This window comes from Psammomys obesus, unplaced genomic scaffold (assembly GCF_907164565.1).
Source record: "Psammomys obesus unplaced genomic scaffold, mPsaObe1.curated_primary_1811, whole genome shotgun sequence".
NCBI classification, from domain to species: Eukaryota; Metazoa; Chordata; class Mammalia; order Rodentia; family Muridae; genus Psammomys; species Psammomys obesus.
This window is the reverse complement of record NW_026590486.1, coordinates 936,797-958,091: the sequence shown is the minus strand read 5'-3', so window position 1 is coordinate 958,091 and position 21,295 is coordinate 936,797. Positions and strand designations below refer to the sequence as shown.

The window sequence follows — 21,295 nt, the reverse complement described above, 5'->3', positions numbered from 1 at the left end:
AAGACATATAGTCACAAGCCTTTTTCTTCCTGGATCTGGCAGACATATTTCATTCTATTTAAATGGTTCTAGCATAAAATAAAATAAAAATAAGCAAATCTATAAGCTCTCCCAACAGGCTCCCTGAAGAATACTTTTCAAAGAGAAGGTTGGACATATGCAGCCAGATGTCAAAGAGAAGAAATCTTATGAGTTCATATCTACATTATTCAACCCAGGCAAAACCAAGGCAAGGAGCAGGAAAGAGAAAGCAGCCACCTTTTCAGAGGAGAGATTAAGTCTCAAGACCCTCTCTTGCCTTACTACACATCCTGATTTACATCACAATCACTCACAGATTCACTGGGCAAAAACTCACAGCATATATCAATAAATAACATTTATTATCAATGCTAAGAACTAAGCAAAAATCTTTGTCAAAAAATTTTACATATGTTTAAATTCATTTGTATATAAACATATATATATATATGTGTGTGTGTGTGTGTATAAACCTATGTACAGATATTTGAAACTCACCTTGAAATATTTGTCTATTTTGGATAAATTTATTCTTTTCTTGGCATCTAGTTTGTAGATGTTACTGACACTCCCATCCATCAAATACAGACCAAATCCCATGACCTGAAAAGTCACAAAATGATGCAATATAACATTTAGAGCTGTGAATTTACCCACACAGATGCATACTGCCAAAGATGGTAACTCTGAAATCACAAATCACTCTTTCTTTAAATGGTGTTACAAAATAGAGGTATTCTTTCACATAAAACTTTTTTTCCTTGTATATGTCATCTCTGGTGGCTACTTCAGCTTCCTCCCTAGACAATGAAGTATCAATGCCTGCTGAGCAGGGTACAGGGCAGAACTCAATGTTGGCAACTGCACAAGAGAATTAGAAGGTGGCTCCTCAATAATGCCATAAGTTCCATTCTTAGAGAATAACTTCATACCTACTAAGTCTAGGTGCCAGAAATAAAGCAGTCCCCAGAGTATGAACAAGAATCGGCAAATGTTCACGCAGTATTTAATACCTGGAACGACTCATGGTCAGATGCAGGAGTTACCCAGCTCACAGCAAGTGTGACAGTGTGTGTTAAGTTGTATAGGTTTTAAGGTTTTGTTGTGATTTAATACGTTATTCCAAGTCTGGTGCTTTGAACACATTTTTTTTTTCCTTTACTGAAATTAGGTTACAAAGGGTAATTTGGTTTCCAGACTAGTTGCTAAAAGACAAAGCAGCACTGACTAGCCTAACCTGAGTATCAAGACTTTTGCAGAACTGTGCTATCCCAAACACAGCCAACATAAGTACTAAACTTGACTTTTAGTATACGTTAACTGACAAATTCAATCTGGCAACAGCCAGGTACACATCCCCAATGCACCCTGGTAACATGACCAGGGCCTTCTGCAGCAGCCAACACAGTCATAGTCATGATGTTTCGCTGTCATGGACCACCCATCACCTCATGGTGCTCTGACAAGGATGTGTCACAAACTGGGACACCAGGCATATTCAGCAGACAGCGCCCCAGACCAGCTGTGTACAGAAGAGATGAGCAAAGCAAAGCCAGCAGATTGTGTGCATGCTCAAGTGACATTACCCACATACACGACACCCTAAGAATAAGAACAGGCTGGCAAAGGGTCCCAGACTTCATCCCCAAGAGAGGCTGTCACCCCCTCCTCCACACACGTACTTTAAGAAGCATGTGTTTTTCACTGGGCGTCAAGTACATTCTGTTCTCATAGTAATCCACACACAGATTCACGATGTCTGCCAGGAGCTCTTCATAGCCAGAAATGACCTCAAGCTGCTGCTGCAGAGACTGAAACATGAGGGGAAGATATAAGCTACTGACCACTCCCGTCTCACCCGTAACATGCGCCATCAATGGGGTGTGGAAAATACAGGCCTTACTTGTGTGATCTTGTTGTGGTTGGCCAGGAACATAGACAAATTCTGTGACTCTTGGATGGACTGTGGATCTGCCATTTTACGCAAAAACTGAGCAGCCCTAGAAATAAGAGAGTCAATTCCAAAACATCCACAAACTGATTTAAAGGGATAGGTACTGGAGGAGAGAGGGTGAGGATTCCTCTCCTCTACCTGCAGTTAACTGCAGAAATGTGTGTTGCAAAAGATGCTTACGGTTTAAGCCTCTTGCAGCATCTCTGATCTTGACTCTAGAGGAACCATTTGCCAACTTAGATGTACCTTACACAGTTCCAGAGAGCTTTTGTGCTCTATTGGCCATGGCCAATGGACTTCATCAACAGGCACCTATACTCTGGTCTCTCCTTTACTAGGTGAATGCCCACCTTTATATATGGGGCAAAGGACCCTAATCTCTGTGTCAGAGAAAACCTTGTCTCTGCATATTCTGACTCCAAAAGACCCTGAAACGCATTGTTAAGGATCCTTCCAAAACCTCTCTGGGCTACCACTATTTCCAACAAGAAATGCCTCTCCCCAACTATTCTGCCTCAGTCCACTAGTACTGTAACTTCCCAGGGTCCTACAGGGCTTGCACAGTAAAATCCTGGAAGGCACATGTGAGTCTTTGTAGAAAAAGAGTGAGAGATCTTTACATGTAACAGAAACTGCCCATTAACTATTTATCTGTGAAACTTAGAATCTTAAGCATTTACTTTTCCACAAGGAAAAATAATATCCATACTAAATTCACTTTCTTTCTTTCTCATCAACAACCTGAAATTTCCAAGAAATGGCAAAGTGTCTCCCTTGTAGCTGGCTGTGGCTAGGTAACCAAGGGGTGGGCCATGAGACATGCTGCAAAAGATTATCAGGAGCTTGAACGTTTACTTCTAAGAAAGAGCACAGCTTCATGTTTTCTTTTCTCCCTGTTGACCAGAATGTAAATTGTAGGTAGAACTCAAGCAGCCATAGTGGACTATGAGCAATATGTCATGACTGCAGGACAGTAAAGTCCTTAATTAAAATAATTGAATCAGAATTTTAAAAACTGATATTTTGAAAAGTTATATACAGTTCAATCATATCACTGATATAGTAACACTCTTTTTAATGCATTCACCTTATTGATTTCAGTAGATGCTTGAATATAAGACATGGCAACCAAGAAAGGAGTGAACTTAGGATACTTTTTTATTTCAGTCAAGGCTTATCACAATTCTGTGAGTTATTTTTGCATTTTACTCAGAATATGTACTAAAAGTTAGCATCTGAGCCCAAAAGAAATGAGAGTGAATGAGAGAGAGAATATCAATGAAAATGAATGAATGAGGATATAAAGGGTAGTGTGATTGCTAACCTTACTGTCAATTTGACTACATCTGGATCCGGGTAAAATCCAAGCAGCTTGGTATGCCTGTGAAGGATTTTCTCAATTGATCGTTTATGACCTAAAATGATCCTAAACCTGAACCTCAGGTATTTTACCACAGCAACAACAAAGCCTGATTAATACACCCCTGCTGGCCTCTTTCCAGAAATTCTCTGCCTTAAAAAGAGAATGCTGAAGTTGCCATAGAAAAGAACTAGTTGTCCAGAGTCCCTGGAATGCTCAGTGTGATCCTAAGATATCTGCCAACAGTGCAAGGGCCGAGATTGTACAACCTCCTGTCTGCAATGAAGTACCACGTCAGTCACCACACACAGAACAAGCAAGGGGGTTGCCAACTTCTCCAAGGACTGCAGCTCAGCATCCGTGAATGAAAAAACCATGTTCCCCACAATAAGAAGTACCCTACGCTGAGCACCTACACACAGAGATAGATGCACACTGTTTATTGTCTCAAGGGTGCTAAACACCCAGATTCCCCCAAAACCATTTGAAGCTCACCAGAAAGCTCCAGGCCACTGAAGATGTGTAAAACTACCAGAGACCATTAAGCTGTCAGCTAGCCCTGCACCTATTCTTGGCAGCATGTATTCAAAAGTCTCAAGACTGACTGACTGGTGATTTTAGCTTGTAGGAGACATGTACCTGCTATGTACAAGGCTGACACAGGCCCTCTCTGGGTAGACCCCGCAGACACTGCAGGTCTGAGCTCACCTCTTATATGCTGAGTGGTCATTCTTCACACTGCACTTCATGTTCTTCAGCTCATCCAACACAGCAAACATGTTGATAAACTTGCCCAAGGTGATCAGATAGGCTTCAGACACAAAGTCCTTTCTCCTCTCAGCATGACACAAGCGTCTCACTTCCCCACAGAAACGCTCAATGGCATTTCTCTGAGCACAGAAAGGGGAGGGAATAGAGCTCTATTCAGCAGCTCATCGAATTCATGTCCAAGCTTCAAGGATGGTCCCTCATTCACTGTCACTCACTGAGGCTCTAGGATTCACCTTCCATCTCACAAACACCCTTGTCTGTGCAATTTTCATGCCTTCCCTCTGTAAACGTCATTATTTATTTTGACGTTTATCAACTATATGTCTTATTAAAGTAAAAGAATTTTGCTGCTTATTCCAGAACTACTGTGGCCGTTACTGCTGGCTGTCAGCTTGACAGATCTAGAATCACCTGGGAGATGGGTTTGCCGGCATGCCTACAGGGGATTACCTTGATTATACTGACAGAGGTAGAGACCCACCCAGCCATTCCCTGGCTGGGATTCTGGGCTGTAGAATTGGAGAAAGGAGCTAGGACACAGTATACATCCTTTTCTCTGTGTCATGGAAGTGACATGGCCAGGTGAGTAAAGCTCCTACTGCCTTGAGTTCCCTGCTATGATGAACAGAACTCTTGAACTACAAGCAAAACAAACCCATTCTCCTTTAAGTTGGCTCACTGGGGTATTCTGTTACAGCAACCGAAAACAACTGAAGGCAGTTACCAAGAAAAATGCTCCAAGAAAACATCTACAATACTGACGCTGACTGTCTTAGGGGAAAGTGGAGAGGATTCTCTTCTTGGGAACTTTTAAGAATAAGAAAAAATTCAAGGAAAGCTACAGTTAAGAACTGTAGATATTTCCACCACTTTAAAGAGTCAGAGTCTCTTCCACTGGCCTCTACCCCCCACCACCTCAAAAAAAAAAAAAAAAAAAAAAATCTGGCCTAACGGAAGGATCAAGGGAGGTCAAACACAGGGTAAGGAAGTACCAGGAAGTACTAAGAAAATGACTGAAAAAACTAGACATATACTGCACTTGGAAGTGATGAAAGCAAGATTTTGCGCAGGATAAAAACTAACCCTAAAAGAGAGACGAAACACAAAATAACTATTTACTCTGAAGAGTGTGGGAGCCTTAGTCCTCTTCTGCCTGAGCGGTTGTTTTCCTTTAGGTTACACTGTCCTTAATAATTAGCATTAAACTCCTCTAGTTATGCTTTACCTGAAAGTACATAAAATTCATCAGTTTTGTGACCTCGGGTTCAAGGACTTCCACAGTCTTCTCATAAATTTCAACTCTATTAGGCTGCTCGTTGCACTTCACCTAAGTGTAAAGAAATAAATAGAAAGTAAGGTTTTTACCAGGCCAAAGCAGTCATTCCCATAACCACAGAAGGTGTACAAGATGGTGTGAGCTGGCAGGACTGGGGACAGGTGTGGCAGAAAAGGGCAAGGCACCTGTGGGATGGCACGGGAGCAGCTCCTCCACGTATACAGCATAACAGCATACTCTTGGCCTTCCTCTAGCATCTCGTTCTACAAAATACATAGGACAAATCATCTGCAAACAGGGCAACAAACACGAAAGGAGATGCAAACTGCTGGTAGCTCCACAAAGTGCCCTACTACCTCTTTGAAAGACTGTAGCCTGACACTACAGACCATGAACACTACTCCCAACATTCCCTACAGCTTAGCAGGCTTCAAAGAACTCTGGGTGACGATGTAGTGATTTCTCAGGAGAGCCACCAGAGTGGTACATCTTAGCCCCACCCAACCCCAAGTAAGTACCTGCAATGCAGACCTAAAACTAGAGGCATGAAAGCCTGGACAATAGTATATAGCATCCTCATAGTATTCAGGTCACATTAAGCTTTCTGGTTCAGACGAGGTTCAGAAATAGAGCTGCTAGTCCAGGATATATGGGAGGGAAAGGCAGAATACTTCCTAGCACTAAAAATTCAGGAACAGTGTCCACATGAAGAGGGCAACCATCATTTTTTGGTGTTTGTTCCATTACTTCCATATCATTTGCTTTGGTAAAAGTGTTAAAAAAAAAAAATCGATAGGTGTTCTTTAAGATGTGACTGGAAATCTGGCAAAGGTCTTAAGATGCATTAAAAGTACTGCTTTTCATCTCATAATTTAGAAATATGTTCATCGCAGCATTCTTTATTACACAAAAGGGGAAATAATAGTAGGATTCATCTAGAAAACCTAAGTCCTGTCTGAGTATCCACCTAACAAATTTTAAGTAAAGGCATGAAGAGCACTAAGCAAAAAAGGTATGCTTGCAGTGCTGCCAAAGACTCTTTCTCTGCGCCAGAGATTGATTAATTAATTAGTTTTGTTTTGTTTTTCCAGACAGGGTTTCTCTGTGTAGCCCTCGCTGTCCTGGAACTTACTCTGTAAGTCAGGCTGGCCTCGAACTCAACAGAGATCAGCCTGCTTCTGCCTGCCGAATGCTGGGATTAAAGGCGTGTGCCACCACCACCCATCTTGAGATTCAATTTCTTTTTAAAGAGTATGCACTGTATTTTATGATAAGAGCAAAGATGTCCTTAAAACTGTGAGACTTTTTTTCTTTTTTTCGACCTAGTCTATCAGGAAATATGCAGTTTATTTGCTGTTCAAATACGGCACCTGCTAGACAGAAACAAAGAAACAGACAACATTACCATACTGGAGTGGACAGTTGCTTGTTCGATGTATCTTGCAATGCCAGTGACAAATGCATTTCTGTCTTCAAAGTTGGTGTTGAAATTTGGCTGAAGGGAAAGGAAAAACAAAACCATCACGTTGGGGTCCGAGCAGCCAGCTATGTCACATCTGCTCACAGACCTACCTGATATAGCAGTGAGGACGGTGGAGGCTCAATGCAGGGCTGCTGGTCAGGCAGAGGCAGCTCCTCCAGGAGGTCCACATTGGACAGCGCATCCTCGAGGGTCACTTGGGCAGCCATCCTGAAACAGAGCAAAGCACAAAGCCACTGGTGAGGAAAGACAGGGTCTAGAATGCACAATGGGCCTTCTGAAGTGCATTATGTGGGCTTCAAGTCCTGTCTTATCTTTCAAGGGCACTGTAGACAGACAAGGCACAATGGCCTGGCAAATACAAGTCCCTGAAAGACCTTTCCTTCCTCCAGGCTTAACAGGAAAGCTCTCCTGACCTGCAGAGTACCCTGGTGTAGTAGTCTGAATATCAACGACCACCCCCACCCCCCAGACTCATGTGTTTGAATGCTTGGCCCATAAGGAGCAGCACTATTGGTGGTATGGCCTTGTTGAAGTAGGCGTGGCCTTGTTGGAGAAAGTGTTACTGTAGAGGCAGGCTTTGAGGTTGCCAATGCTCAAGCAACACTCACTATGGCACACAATTGCTTCTGCTGCCTGCCAATCACGATGTAGAACTCTCAGCTCCTCCAACCAACTACATGTACCTGCACTCTGCCATGTTTACGACCATGACAATAATGAATTAAACCTCTGAAACTGTAAGCTAGCCCCAATTAAATGTGTTCCTTTATAAGAGTTGCCATGGTCATGGAGTCTCTTCATAACAATAGAAACCCTAACTCAGACACTGGGTACTACAGAAAATCCTGGCTAATCCAGGTTACTACATTCGCCATCACTTCCTGCCTCCTTTCTGTAGTCCTAGCTGTTCGTCCTTAGGGTCCCAAAGAACACCCTCTGTGCTAACCCTGCACGTGAACAAAATAGGGCAGCAGCTCCTGCATGGTTATTCCAAATATATAAGAGACAGAGGTAGGTTACAAGAGCACTGCCCTTGGCCATCAGCAAGTAGCTACACAGACAGGCTGGAATCACAGGGACTGTTACTAAAGAGGTGGAGTGTGTGCAAGGTGAACTAGGGTGATGTCTGTTAAAAGCATAAACCCCAAAGCCAGTACGGAGAGGCAGAGAAATGCAGCTGTAACAGCAATCTTCTATTCTAGCTACAAAAGGCAGAAGAAACACACATATCCTGCCTCCCACTGATTGTGTTCTGTCCCTAGCAGGCTTATGAGTATAAACATAGTTTTGTTTTAATCCTAGGTATGGGATATGGGACTGATTCAGATAGTCCACAGCAGCAAACTATTTGCCTCATGTGGGCTCTGAGAGGAGCTCATTGTTAGCTGCATAGAGTTTAATTCTGAGGACTCTGGAGAGAGAAGAAATGCCAGAGCCCAGAGAGTGTGGAGAAGCTCTGAGAAAGAACAAGGCTGCTGCTGCTTCCCCTGCTCCTGGCTGTTGCTGATGCGTGAGACAAGAAGTTGGAGATCTCCTGAAATGAGGATTGGACTGGCTCCAACCAAGGACCCCAACGACCCTAACCAGCAAGAAGCAGCTAAGAGAACTGCGACTCCCCTCCACTAACCCTTTCTCTCTACTACCTGGTGCTGAGGTATTGGAAGGAATTGGGGTGGAGTAGGGAGAGAGAGAGATATAAGAAATGTAAATAAAAGAGTTTTTAAAAAGTATGACAATGGAGTGGTGGGTTAGAAAGTCCACTATCCTGGAGAGGAGATGTGAAGTACTGGGCTCTGTCCGCAGATGGAGCCACAGGACAGGTTGTATTCTAAGAAGGAAGTAACACCAATGAGCTAAAGGAAGCACTAAATAGAAGCCTCAACAAAATGGCAGTGTGGAAGATAAAAACAGACAAACCTTGGCACGCTGTTCTTGTGTCCACTCAAGGGTCAGAGTTACATCCCAAGACAAAAACAGAAAAGGGACATTCCACAGACCCAGTTAAGTCCTAAGCCAGTGTGTAGAGGAACAGAGAGTCCACAAAACTGCTCTTGAAATTAAAGATGAGTATACTGAAAGAACATGAGTATAGATCTAAGACTGCATACTTATGAGACCAAAGGCCATGTGAAACATAAGGGACGGGTCTCAGTGACACAGAAGTTGAGAAGTGGGACTGACGGAACCACAGCCCAGAGAAGACAGGCTGTCTGCCTAATAAAGTAAGAACAGCAACATCCTCCAATGGTTTTAGGAAGACCAAAGTTTCATGTCACAATATACAACGTGCCCACTTTCCATTCAAGTTACTCAGCACATAAAGAACTCCTGGCCAACAACTTGGTGCTACTGAGCCATGGATTATTGGTGTATTTTTTTAAGTCTTTTACTTATATTTTTTGTATCTCTTTCTCCCTACTCTACCCCAATCACTTCCAACACCCCAACATCAGGTAGGAAAGAGAAAGAGATAGTGGGAGAGGGGGCACAGTTCTCTTAGCTGCTCCATGCTGGTTAGGGTTGTCAGGTTCCTTGGAGCCAGTCCAATTCTTGTTTCAGGACATCTCCAACTTCTTGTCTTGCTGCACAACCAGAAGTCACAGGGGGGAAGCAGTGGCAGCCTTGTTCTTTCTCAGAGATTCCCAACACTCTTTGGGCTCTGGCATTTATTCTCTCTCCAGAGTCCTCAGATTTAAACTATCTGCAGTTGGCAAAGAGCTTCTCTCAGAGCCTGCATGAGGCAAATAGTTTGCTGCTATGGACTATCTGAATCAGTCCCACATCCCACACCTGGGATTAAAACAAAAACATGTTTATATCCACAATAATGGATTTTAGAAGAAAATCTACCACTGCCACTTTGCTAGTCCTGCATAATTCCTAACTACATTGGCAATCTTATTGTTGTACCCAAAGACAAATATAGTTACCACCCACATCAAAGAAGCTTCTTCTTAGAGCAAATGGTGACTGTTGCGCTCTACCTGAGATAGGGTGCAGATGGCATGCCCTGCCCTCTACCTAGGGGTGGGGCTTCCCCTCGCCCAGAGGCCCTTCATTATATAATTCAGACATTTTGGTTCCAACCTGCCCTTTTTGCCCTTGCCCTTCCCTCTCTCTCCGTTCCCTTGCTCTTCGCCCTTCTCTTTCTTTTTCTTTCTGTGTCTCTCCATTACTCTCAAACTGATAACCTCTTTTTCTTGACCATCAGTGTTACATATAGATATATGTATATGTATGCATAAATATATAAATACAACCTCATGAGTCTGTTTTTGTTGTGTGTATTTGGATTCAGGCTGACCACTTGGTAACCAGTTAGAAGGCTTATCCCCAGGAGGGGCTAATTCTCCCTCTCTCAGTAGTTCTTTGTCTAGGTGTGGGACCTATGAAAGGGCACAGGGTCCTCATGTTCACAGATGGTGTTAGAGAAACCATAAAGGTTTTACATGCAGGCTTTCTCTTTAAGGGAAGGGATTTACACCCATTCCCCACCCAGCAAGCTGAGGAAAAAGTCACAGGGGGTACTTGAGGGGGCTGAAGGGAGGAAAGAGGGAAATGGATATAACTGTATTTTCATTAAAATACATAATGTAATTATATAATTAAAAGCAACAAGTTACAATTCTCACCTGACTTCAAAGCATCAAATGTGAAAATCCCAATAATCCTAATGCTCTCCAATCAAGTGAAATACTTCAGGATGAACAGCAAGCAAGCCACAATGGAGATTTTTAGAACCAAAAGATAAAACGTTGAAAACTTGAAAATTCCCCATGTGAGCCAGAAGAACTGGGCAGGGTTTTTTCTCTTTGCCCCTGGACTTCAAACCCAGGACTCATGCATGCTAAGGAGACACTCTAGTGGGTGTCTGCTCTACTCTCCACACCATATTCTTCAGCCCAGCAACACAAGTTTTAAAGTTTGAAAGCAGTAGCTATCAAAATCCTCTATTACAGCCACAGCAACCATCCTCAGATGAAGGAGAATGGAGTCTAAAGAATACAAAGCAAAGACAAGCTAAGCACATGGGAAGAACAATCATCCCCTTAATGAGCTAAGGTACTTACATAGCACAGAAGCCCCTCCTTCAGGGTAGCTGCTTGCAGATCTCTGCTAAGGCTGCCCATTAATTGTAACTTCTTTCTTTTCGCCTGTCTATCTCTTCTTTGAACACAAGCCAAAATCCCAAGCAGTTTTTTAACAGCTGTTTATAGACATCAATTGATGACCCTAAATCACAGAGCATTTTTTCCATGTCCCTTCTCCCTGTCAACTGCCAAATTAGTTAACCTGCTCTGCTGTGTTTTTTTCCACACTCTAATAAAATGGTTCTCAAGCAACCATTTTATTGTTTTTGTATTGTTAATGTATTGTATTGAGACACTGAAAAAGTCTCTTTTTCAATTATTTCATTGGGATTAAAAAGGAACAAAAGGGAACCACAATTCAAGCAAACCTATAAGGTGGTAAGATTTCCATATTCTCTAGTCCTAACAAATTACAAAAAGTTAACATGCATGTACTTAGGAATCTTTACAGCATCCACTAAAAGAAGTAACTGCTGGGTTTGAGATTTAGGTCAGTGGTGGACTATTTTCCTTAAATGCACAAAGTCCTGAGTTTAGCTCCTAGCATCACCAACCCACAAGAGATGGAGGGGTAAAGGAGAGTGGAAATAACTATTAAATAGACACACTTTGAGATAAATTAAGATGGAATACTACCAAATGTTCAACTTCTAAAAGACGGCAGGAAGAGGACGGACGGTGTAGCTCGGTGATAAACAAACTAACCAACAACGCAAAGGCATAAAAGAGAATAAAGAAAAAGAATTAAAGAGTAGCCATAGGCGACGTAGTCATGCACACACTGACACAGGGAGGTGGGTCTCTGAAGTTTCAGGCTAGCCTAGTCTAAGTAGTAAGCACCAAGCCACAGAGGGCCACATTGTGAGACACTGACTTAATAACAGCAATAATATCAACAACAATAAAAATAGTGCTGAATCCAAACATATCAGTAATTACATTAACTATAAATATTGTAAAAAACTTACAAAGATGATTAGATAGATCTGCTAAGTGAAAGTAGAACAGAAACAACAAAACAGGTAAGAACTAGTTAAATGGGAGCCGGGGTGGCCCTGGGCACTAGCCTTCAGAGATAAAACATTACTGAGGCTAAACAGTGGCCTTATATTATAAAAGGCACAACGCCCCAAAGACAGACTGCATCTAGCCCAAACACTTTAAACTCCACAGCAAAAACGGACAAGATCGGAAAGAAAAGCAGGAAAATGAACATCTCCAAACTGGAGACTGACAGCAGCAGGTCTGCTAGCAGGCTGGGAGGCAGCCTGTTTCCCTGGCAACACACTAATTTCAAGGAACAAGTCCTTAGTGTTTGAAATAGTATGTAAAAGCGGCACAGCTGTCCCTCCCCAAAACTGAAAATGTCATTCAAAATGGTGGAGGTCCATCAAGGAAAAGCTGTCTCCTCCTAGCAAAGCAGGACTATCACAGATTTTAAAAAATCTACTCTTATATGACTTTTAAAAATCCTATCAATGGCATATATATTAGCCCCAGAAGCCCAGTCTTTGATGTTTACAGACCCTCACTATTAAGCCTGCCTGAAGCAGAACGTTCTCTGCTCCCTCTGTCTCCCAGTCTACACGTTAACTGCATTCTCAGGCTCTCTGCATTACCCAGCCTCCCAGCCCACAGCCTCCACCTCTGCCGTGTATGCAATCTCACGTCTCCATCACTGAGCTTGTCTGCGTTCTTGAACTTTACTTTACATAGCATAGCTTTCCAGCAGCTGCTGAGATCTCCCTCTTGCTTGTCCTGTTTATTTTTCTCTACTGCTAAAAGAGAGCCAGCATCCTTCTACGTCCTTTATACTACATCCTTTATATAGGCTGACAGCAAAAGGTGTGGCCCAGATTAAAGGTGGATTTTCCAGCCTCAAAGATCTGAACTAGAAGTGGGTCTTCCCACTTTAAATGATCTGATTTTAAAAACTGTGTCTGGTTGGAGAGATGGTCCAGTAGTTAAGAGACTAGCTGCTCCTCTAGAGGACCCAGGCTCAATTCCCAGCATCCACATGGCAGCTCACATCTGTCCTTAGCTCCAGTTCCAGGGGATCCATCGCAGCAGGCATGTATATGGTGCACAAATCCATGCATGCAGGCAAAAAACCATATACATGAAATAAAATAAATTTTCAAGAAAAAAAAAAGCCTCACAGGTGTGCTCAGTTGCTTGGGTTTTGAAATTCCGGATGTAATCAAGCTGACAAACAAGAATAGCCATCAAATGTCCACCTATTGTCAACTTGACAATCATATCTCCTTATGTCATACTTAATCTTTAAATGAAAACAATAACCAAGTCATGATTATACCTAACATAATATAGCTAGCCCTTGATAGCTGAACAATAGCAAACACATTAGAAATTTAGAATAGGTGGCAATGACCCTTGAGAGATATTTTTCAGTATCTCAAATGTAAATATGATAACCACTGGATATTCTCTTAATTGATGTTACATTAAGTGATAAAGAAATTCAGGAAAGAAAACAAAAATAACTGTTATAACTACCTTCTTCTACTACCCCTCCTGTATTTCCTTCTCCCTCAGCAAGCACCTCAGCAGATCTTAGCTCTTTTTCTGGAGAAGTGACCCATACCTTCATTTCCTGAAGGACTTGTGCCTGGATGAGCTTGCTGTAGTTTCCCACTGACTTTAACCACAGGACACAGTAGCACCAAGAGATGCCTTAAAGCAGTTTTCAACCTCCCTAATGCTGTGATCCTTGGATATAGCTCCTCATGTTAAAGTGACTCCAAACCATAAAATTATTTGTTGCTACCACAAAACTGTAATTTTGCTGTTAGAAACTGTAACGTAAATATCTGTGTTTTCCAACGATCTTAGGCAACCTCTGTGAAAGGGTTGTTTGACTCTTAGAGGGGTCATGACACATGAGTTGAGAGCCACTGCCCCAAGGAATCTCCTGTACCCAGACATAATCTTTCTTATCTCCACTGTGGAGAAACAACTGTTTCCCCTTGGTAATCTGGATCAATCATCTAACACTGTTACTCTTTTCTTAGCCTGTTGTCTTAAGGATATCAGAAGACCATTCAAGTTCAATGGAGTATTTGTTGTGGCTACTAGCAAGAGTACTTGCCTCTCTGGAACCAAAATTTCTAGGCCACCAGAACTTGAGATCACAAAAAAGAAAGCAAAATTTTCCTAATAGGTCCGAGGGATAATAGTGAATAGAACTATTCCTTCTCCACCCCTTGATTCCTGGACATACGGGTCCTGGATATGGGAGAGACCCTACCATATACTGGATGCTGATTCAAAGCATATACTGCCTTCTGGAGAACCTAGCCCTCTAGGCTGCTGCCACCTAATTGATGCTATAAACTGTATCTACAAAAGGTCAATCCATCTTTCTATCAGGCCAGCTGTTTCAGGATGGTAAGGAACATGGTAAGACCAGTGGATTCCATGGACCCACTGTTACACTTCTCTGGCAGTGAAGTGAGTTCCATGGTCAAAAGCAATACTGTATGAATATAATGGCTGTGGACTTGCATTCTGTAAGTCCACAGATGGTGGTTTTGGCAGAAGCTTTATGTGCAGGAGAGGTAAATCCGTAACAAGAATAAGTATCTACTCTAGAAAAGACAAAGCATTGTCCTTTCCATGGAAGAAGTGATCCAATGTAGTCAGCCTGCCTACCAGGTGACTGGCTGGTCACCCAAGGAAATGGTACCATATCTGGGGCTCAATGTTGTTCTCTGCTGTTGGCATATCTGGCACTTAGTGGCAGCTATAGCCAGATCAGCTTTGGTGAGTGATATTCACGTTGTTCAGCCCTTGCAAGACCTCATCTCTGCCACCATGGATACTCTGTTCATGGGCCCATTGGGAAATGATGGGGATGGCTGAGGAAGGAGGCTGACTGTTCACAGAATGGGTTATCCTATCTATTTGATTACTGAACTCCTCAGCTGACATTACCTTGTGATGAATATTTACATGGGACACAAGTATCTTTACATCCTTCACCCATACGGAGTGATTTATTTCACATACTTCTTCCCCAGATGTCTTTCTCACCAATTTTCCAATCACGCTATTTCCAAGTCCCTGACCATCCAGGCAATCCACTGACTACATCCCATGAACCAATAAACACTCACACATCTGGCCATTTTTCCTTCCAAACAAAATGTACGACCATGTGTACTGCCTGAAGTTCTGCCCACTCTGAAGATTCCCTTCACCAGTGTCTTTCAGAGTTGTTCCAGAAAGAGGTTGTAATGCTAAACCTGTCCACTTCTGGGTGGATCATGCATATAGCACCATCAGCAAACCAGTCTTCTCTTCCTCACTCAACAAATCCTAGAGCACACTCCACGAAGCTGCAAATGCACCCTTGACAGCAGACAGCATGGTAATGGGAGCAGAAGCCATAAGCATTTGGGAAACTTCTTCACATAACTTGCTTGTGCCTTCAGGGCTTGCTCGGGCCTGATCATGTATATACCACTTCCATTTTATAATGGATTGTTGCTGTGCAATGAGTTGGTGGGTCAGATAACACTAGGCTCATAATGGGCAGCTCAGGTTGCATGGTAACTTGGTGACCCACTGTCAAATGTTCAGTTTCCACTAAGGTCCAATTGCAGGGAAAGAGATGTCTCTAAAAGGGAGAATAGTTGTCTGCAGATGATGATAGAGCCTTGCTCCAAAATCCCAAGGTCTCTTCTGTGATTCACCTATAGGGGCCTGCCAAGAGCTCCGTATAGCATCCCTATCTGCCACTGACACCTCAAATACCATTGGTACTTGACTGCTGGATCATATGGTCCAAGTGGTAGAGCAGCCTGCACAGCAGCCTGAACCTGTTGAAGAGCCTTCTCCTGTTCCAGGTCCCACATAAAGCTAATAGCTTTCTGAATCACATGGTATATGGACCAGAATAATACCTAAGTGAGAAATGTTTTGTCTCCAAAACCCAAACAGGCCACCTAAATGTTGTGCTTCTTTCTTGTGGTGAGAGGAGCCAGGTGCAATAACTTATCCTTCACCTTAAAAGGAATATCTTGCATATCCCACACCACTGGACTCCTGAAATTTTCACTGATGTAAAAGGCCTTTGAATTTTGGTTATATTTATTTCCCATCCTTTGATGCACATATGTGTTACCAACAAGTCCAAAGTGAATGCTGCCTCCTGTTCACTTGGTTCAATCAGCAGAATGTCATCAATATAGTACATCAACGTGGTATTTTGTGGCAGAGAGAGATGATCAAGCTCCCTTCTAACTGAGTTATGACAAAGGGCTGGAGAGTTAATACACGCCTGAGGTAAAACTGCAAAGGTATACTGCTGGTCTTGACACCTGAAAGCAAATTGCTTTTGGTGGTCCTTACGGACAGGTACTGAGAAAAAGGCATCTGCTACATCAATAGCTGCATAGCATGTACAAGGAGATATGTTAGTCTGCTCAATAAGGATACCACATCTGGTACAGCATGTGCAATCAGAGCCACTACCTGGCTGGGCTTTCGACAGTTAACTGTCATTCTCCACGATCCATCTGTCTTCTTCTCTGGCCAGATAGGACAGCTAAAGGGAGATGTGGTGGGAACCATCACTCCTGCATCTTTCAAGTCCTTGATGGTGGCACTAAATTTCTGCAGTTCCTCCAGGGTTGTGACACTGTTTTTGATTTAGTATTTTCCCCAGCAAAGTCAACTCCTCTTTAGCATTCCCAACCATAATAGCTCTCACTCCTCAGGTCTGCAAACCAGTGAAAGAATTCTACCAACTTCTAAGTATATCTATCACAATTACACATTTTGGATGGAAATAACCACAGGGTGAGCTCAAGCACCAATTGGACCTACTGTGAGTGGGACTTCTGTCAAAACTCCATTAATCACCTGGCCTTCATAAGCCCTTACTTTAAACTGAAGACTACAGTGTTTCTCAGGATCTCCCAGACTCAGCATCAATTCAGAACCAGTATCTGAGAGACCCCAGATTGTTAGAGACCCCAGACTGTTTCCTTTCCCCCAGTTTCCTTTTACAGTTACTCTTGTAAGAGCTGTAGGTGCCTCTGGGCAAGGACTGGAGAAAGTCTAATAAATGTTAAACATATTTTATAAAGTCCTTCCTTGGAGCAACCTGGCTATCCCTTCATTCAAGGAGGTCTATAAACAATTTCAAGCTCAAGTCTGGAAATTGTTCACAAGCCAAGACCCCCTTTTGCCATGATCCAACAGACCATTAAGAAAATGTCCCTCAGGCTTACTTCCAGCTTGATCTTAGAGAGGCAGTTTCTCAGTTGACAACACAAGCTTGTGTCAAGCTGACGTAAAACTAGCCAGCATAGATGCCACGATAGGAATGTTCCACAGCAAAATTTAAATCACATATTAGAAATAACTATTCTGCTGCTGCTGCTGCCAACAAGCAGATGGCTGTTTAATGACGAAACCGGAACCATACACACAGATGTCCACTCCTTGGGTCTGGTCAGAACAGCACATCATGTATGAGCAGAGAGAATAGGAGAGACCATATTAGGATAAAGGAATGAGGCAAAAACCAGCCCTATTGCTACCTTGACCTTTGACTTCTAGCCTCCAGCACTGTGAAAGGTAAGTTCCCACTGATCTGTGGTACTCTGTATGACAGGCCTCACAAACATACACAATCACGCAGGCAGGGTCCAGATGCCCTTTGGCTGTCAGGTGAAAAAGCATGCGCTGTCATTTTGCTATGTTGGGAAACAATACATGCCCAATGTACACGCAAAGGTATGCTGCTCTAGCAAGCAACCACCTGCTCAAGCGTGGCCCAGAAAGCCTGGCCAAGCTACAGGTGCTCTAGTCTCCTCCAGCCCTCAACTGTCCACAAATAACAAACACTTCCTCGGTTTTGATGACTAAGCAGTATTAAGGATACTTTGCTTCTCTGACTGCATTCTACTGGCAGCAGTTCAATGCTCACATATGTTTCTAAATCCTACACTTACTAAGTTACAAAAATGAATTTAAATATGGTATCAGACCTGGTATTTTGATAATTTTTGTTATAAAGCATTTTTGTTATAAAGCATTCTAAAATATCTTTTCAAGTGATTTTCCCAATGTCCCCAAAGTTAATCACTAAGTTATCTTTGTGGCACAGGACATACTTGCTCTGGGAGGCTAGATGGTAATTTGCATAAAGCAAGCCATCAGCATTCAGTGAGTGACCCAGTTTGAGCTTGGAGCTGTATAAAGTGTTTGTTTACTTCACTGCTTGATGAAAGGACCACAGGTGAGCATCAGAGGGCACCAAGTAAGACCAAGTAGCGCCAGGGTACCACAGGTAGACAGGAGGCTGTTTCTCAGTGTTCCCACAAAAAGGGAAGTAAGTGTTCATCAGGCTGAAAGTGTCATGGCTGCTGAGCATCTTCCCTCCCTCCACTGTCACTCACTGACCACTCCTTAGATTCATGTTCTCGGGAAGTCATTCTCATAGGCACTCCCACTGTGGGGTCATCTCAGGATACTGATAAGATAAGCAGAGTGAAGGTCAGAGGCCCCCAGCTCAACTGAGAGCCCTAGGCGTACTCGCATACATGCACGCCACGCGCGCAAACACACACAGATCTAGTGTTAGATAATGCATGTCTATCATTTAGGGCTGATCAACTGGACTTGTGGGGTCAAAGCCAGAGTTAACAGACAAAACTAGCCCAGGCCTAAGGGTCAGGAAAGAAGCAGTGCCAAGCTGGAACAGCAGACAGATCCATAGAACTTGCCAGAGAGTTAAGAGCCCTGCCAGTCTTCTCCTTCCTGGCCCTCCTGGGTCCTGCATTTGCAGGAAGGCTATGAGTGAGCCATGCCCTAAACAAGATGTCCCATGAGAATGCCTGTACCAACCTCCAAAATGCAACTTGGGATAGTTCCATCCAGCCCTGAAGCTGCACACTATGCTCACAGGCCAGCATTTGACATCCTCCCACTCTCAACTCACCAGCTATGGGAGCCACCCAGGGAGCTATAAAGTCAGTACCAGGAAAAAGTGAAATGGCTTTTGCAAAACTTAACAGATAACCACATTTTGAAATAAAGAACTGTGAATAATTAAGCTGTTGTATTTTTTTACAAAACCGATGATGGGTTGATCATTTTTCCTGTCTCTGGGCAACTTCAGGCAGATAGCTGAGAACACAGATGCTCTCATGTTTAGGCAAGCCGTCCTTAGAAAGTCCAGGCTTACAAAAGAGCTGCTAAGGTCCAGCCTTGTCGAACAGGCCTGTAATCCAAGCTACTGGACTGAAGCAGGAGGATAACAAGTTCAAGCTCTGTCTTGGCTACAGAGTAATTTTAAAACCAGCCCAGGTAATTTGTCAATCCTGAGATGCACTGAAGAAAAACCAGTTCCACCATTTTGAGCCAAATTTGAAGCAAGCTTTATTAAATACTAACCAAGATGGACTTTGGTCAGGACCACTCCCTGGAATTCCCCGATGAGCGGCCCTAGACACATGCTGTAGTGGCTTCTATAGACAAAACAATAAGCCACCATAATTTCCCATGAAGCTTTGTTATTTTCCAAGAACTATAACTCCCTGCATCCCTGGTCCTGGGCAGGTGAAGCTCCCAGGTTAATTTCGGGTATTACAAACTTAGCAAGACACTGTCTCAAAAATTGAAAAACAAAAATTCCTGGGCTGTAAGCTGCACAAAAGAGTAAAAATCACGCAAGACTGAAGTTCAACCTGTTTGCTGGCACAGAAGTAGGAGACTAAGAGGGAAAAAAGAAAACAGTCGAGGTATATCCTCAGTTGGACAGCAACCCCAGGAGACACAGGATTCCATCAGAAAACCAGCCAGAGATAATTTTTTAAGGGTGACCAGACAGGCATTGCAGATCAATGCCAGGTCTTCTGGCCTTCGAGAGTACTGCACATATGTGATTTACTTATATATACGCAGGCAAAACAACCACACACATAAAACAAAAATACATCTATGCACACATGTGGGTCTCAGTATGGAGACGCCTATGAAACTAGAAAGAGACCACAGAAAGGGAAAGAAGTATTACTGAGGAAGTAGGGAGGCCAACCGGAGACAGAAGCAGAGAGGAGACTGCTGGGGAGTCAGACTGCTGGGAAGGCAGGCAGAGAGACTGGGGCAGAAAGAACAGGGAGGAAGATCAACAAAAACAAATTATTATGTTGGAGTGCCATGATGAAACCTAGTACTTCATATAATAATTTACAAAAAACAAATTAAAAAGGAAGTACTTTGCTTGCCTAACTATAGCACACAAGAAAAGATAAACGAAGACCTGTTTCTGTCAACATGTGCAAGGTGTCGGAGAATTTTCTTCCTCTTCTATATGCAAACGATAGCCCTTCTCAGAGAGGCGGAAACTCCCAGGGTTTGTGCAAGCCTGCTCACACTCATAAGACATCACCTCTACAGCATGTCTAATTGTACTGTTTCTCTCTCTCCCACGTGCTAAAATGGCTAAACCAGAACTGAGCCAGGTTAAGCAAGAGCCACCGGCTACCACTTTTATCATAGAGGTTACTGCTATGACAAAGTGGGTAATATGCTTATAATTAAAAACCATCGGGCCAAGTGCGGAGGTGCGCATCTTTAATCACAGCACTCAGGAGGCGGAGGCAGGCAGATCTCTCTGAGTTCAAGGTCTAGGCCAGGGCTACAGGATGTAGACCCTACCTCAAACAACAAATTAATAAACCAAGGAACAGGAGAAATGGCTCTGTAGCTAACAGCACTTGCTGCCCTTGCAGAGGACCCAGGTTCAGTTTCCAGCATGCACAGGAGAACTCATATGACTATTAACTTCAGCCCCAGGGGATCTGATACCCTCCTCTGGCTTCACATATACATGCAGACAACGCTAATATACATTAAATTAAAAAAAAACCAAATCTTTAATAACCAAAACAAACCCTCGACTAGTTCTACTGAAGAAGAAATTCACTTTCAGTAGACAAACGTGTCAAATTTCAAAAGCAGCAACTCAAAGGTTAAACACAACAACAACAACAACAACAAAATCAATTTGGCTTGAAATATTACAAGACTGAGGCAATGAAATTTGAAACAGAAGGCAAACAACAATTTCCAGTCTTCCAGAGCATATATCCACCTCCCACACAAAACTGGCCCTCATTCTCAGTCAACAGCTACAACAGCCACTCCCATGCCACAGCAGTCTCTCTGCCTCCCGCTAGGCTTCTTGACACTGCCACAAGCAGCCAGGTCACTAAGCAGTCTGGGTCACTCCAAACTGCCATTCTTCCTTTTAATTTAGGGGTGTAATGCATAACCTTGGTCATGCCACTCTCCCAGCCTGCAG

General features: G+C 43.0%; 1 protein-coding gene across 2 annotated transcripts in view; it reads right to left on the bottom strand.

Moving 5' to 3' along the window:
• The window catches only part of Cyfip1 (cytoplasmic FMR1 interacting protein 1), a 78,589-nt gene that overhangs the window by 43,101 nt on the left and 14,193 nt on the right, over positions 1–21,295 (bottom strand). For both annotated transcript variants that reach the window (XM_055607491.1, XM_055607490.1), the window contains exons 2-9: positions 6,955–7,072; positions 6,788–6,877; positions 5,568–5,645; positions 5,332–5,433; positions 4,044–4,225; positions 1,925–2,021; positions 1,704–1,832; positions 520–624 (exon numbers count right to left, since the gene is read on the bottom strand). In XM_055607491.1, the coding sequence (XP_055463466.1) occupies positions 520–624; positions 1,704–1,832; positions 1,925–2,021; positions 4,044–4,225; positions 5,332–5,433; positions 5,568–5,645; positions 6,788–6,877; positions 6,955–7,071 (900 nt within the window). In that variant the 5' untranslated portion in view covers position 7,072. The remainder of the gene's footprint in view (positions 1–519; positions 625–1,703; positions 1,833–1,924; positions 2,022–4,043; positions 4,226–5,331; positions 5,434–5,567; positions 5,646–6,787; positions 6,878–6,954; positions 7,073–21,295) is intronic.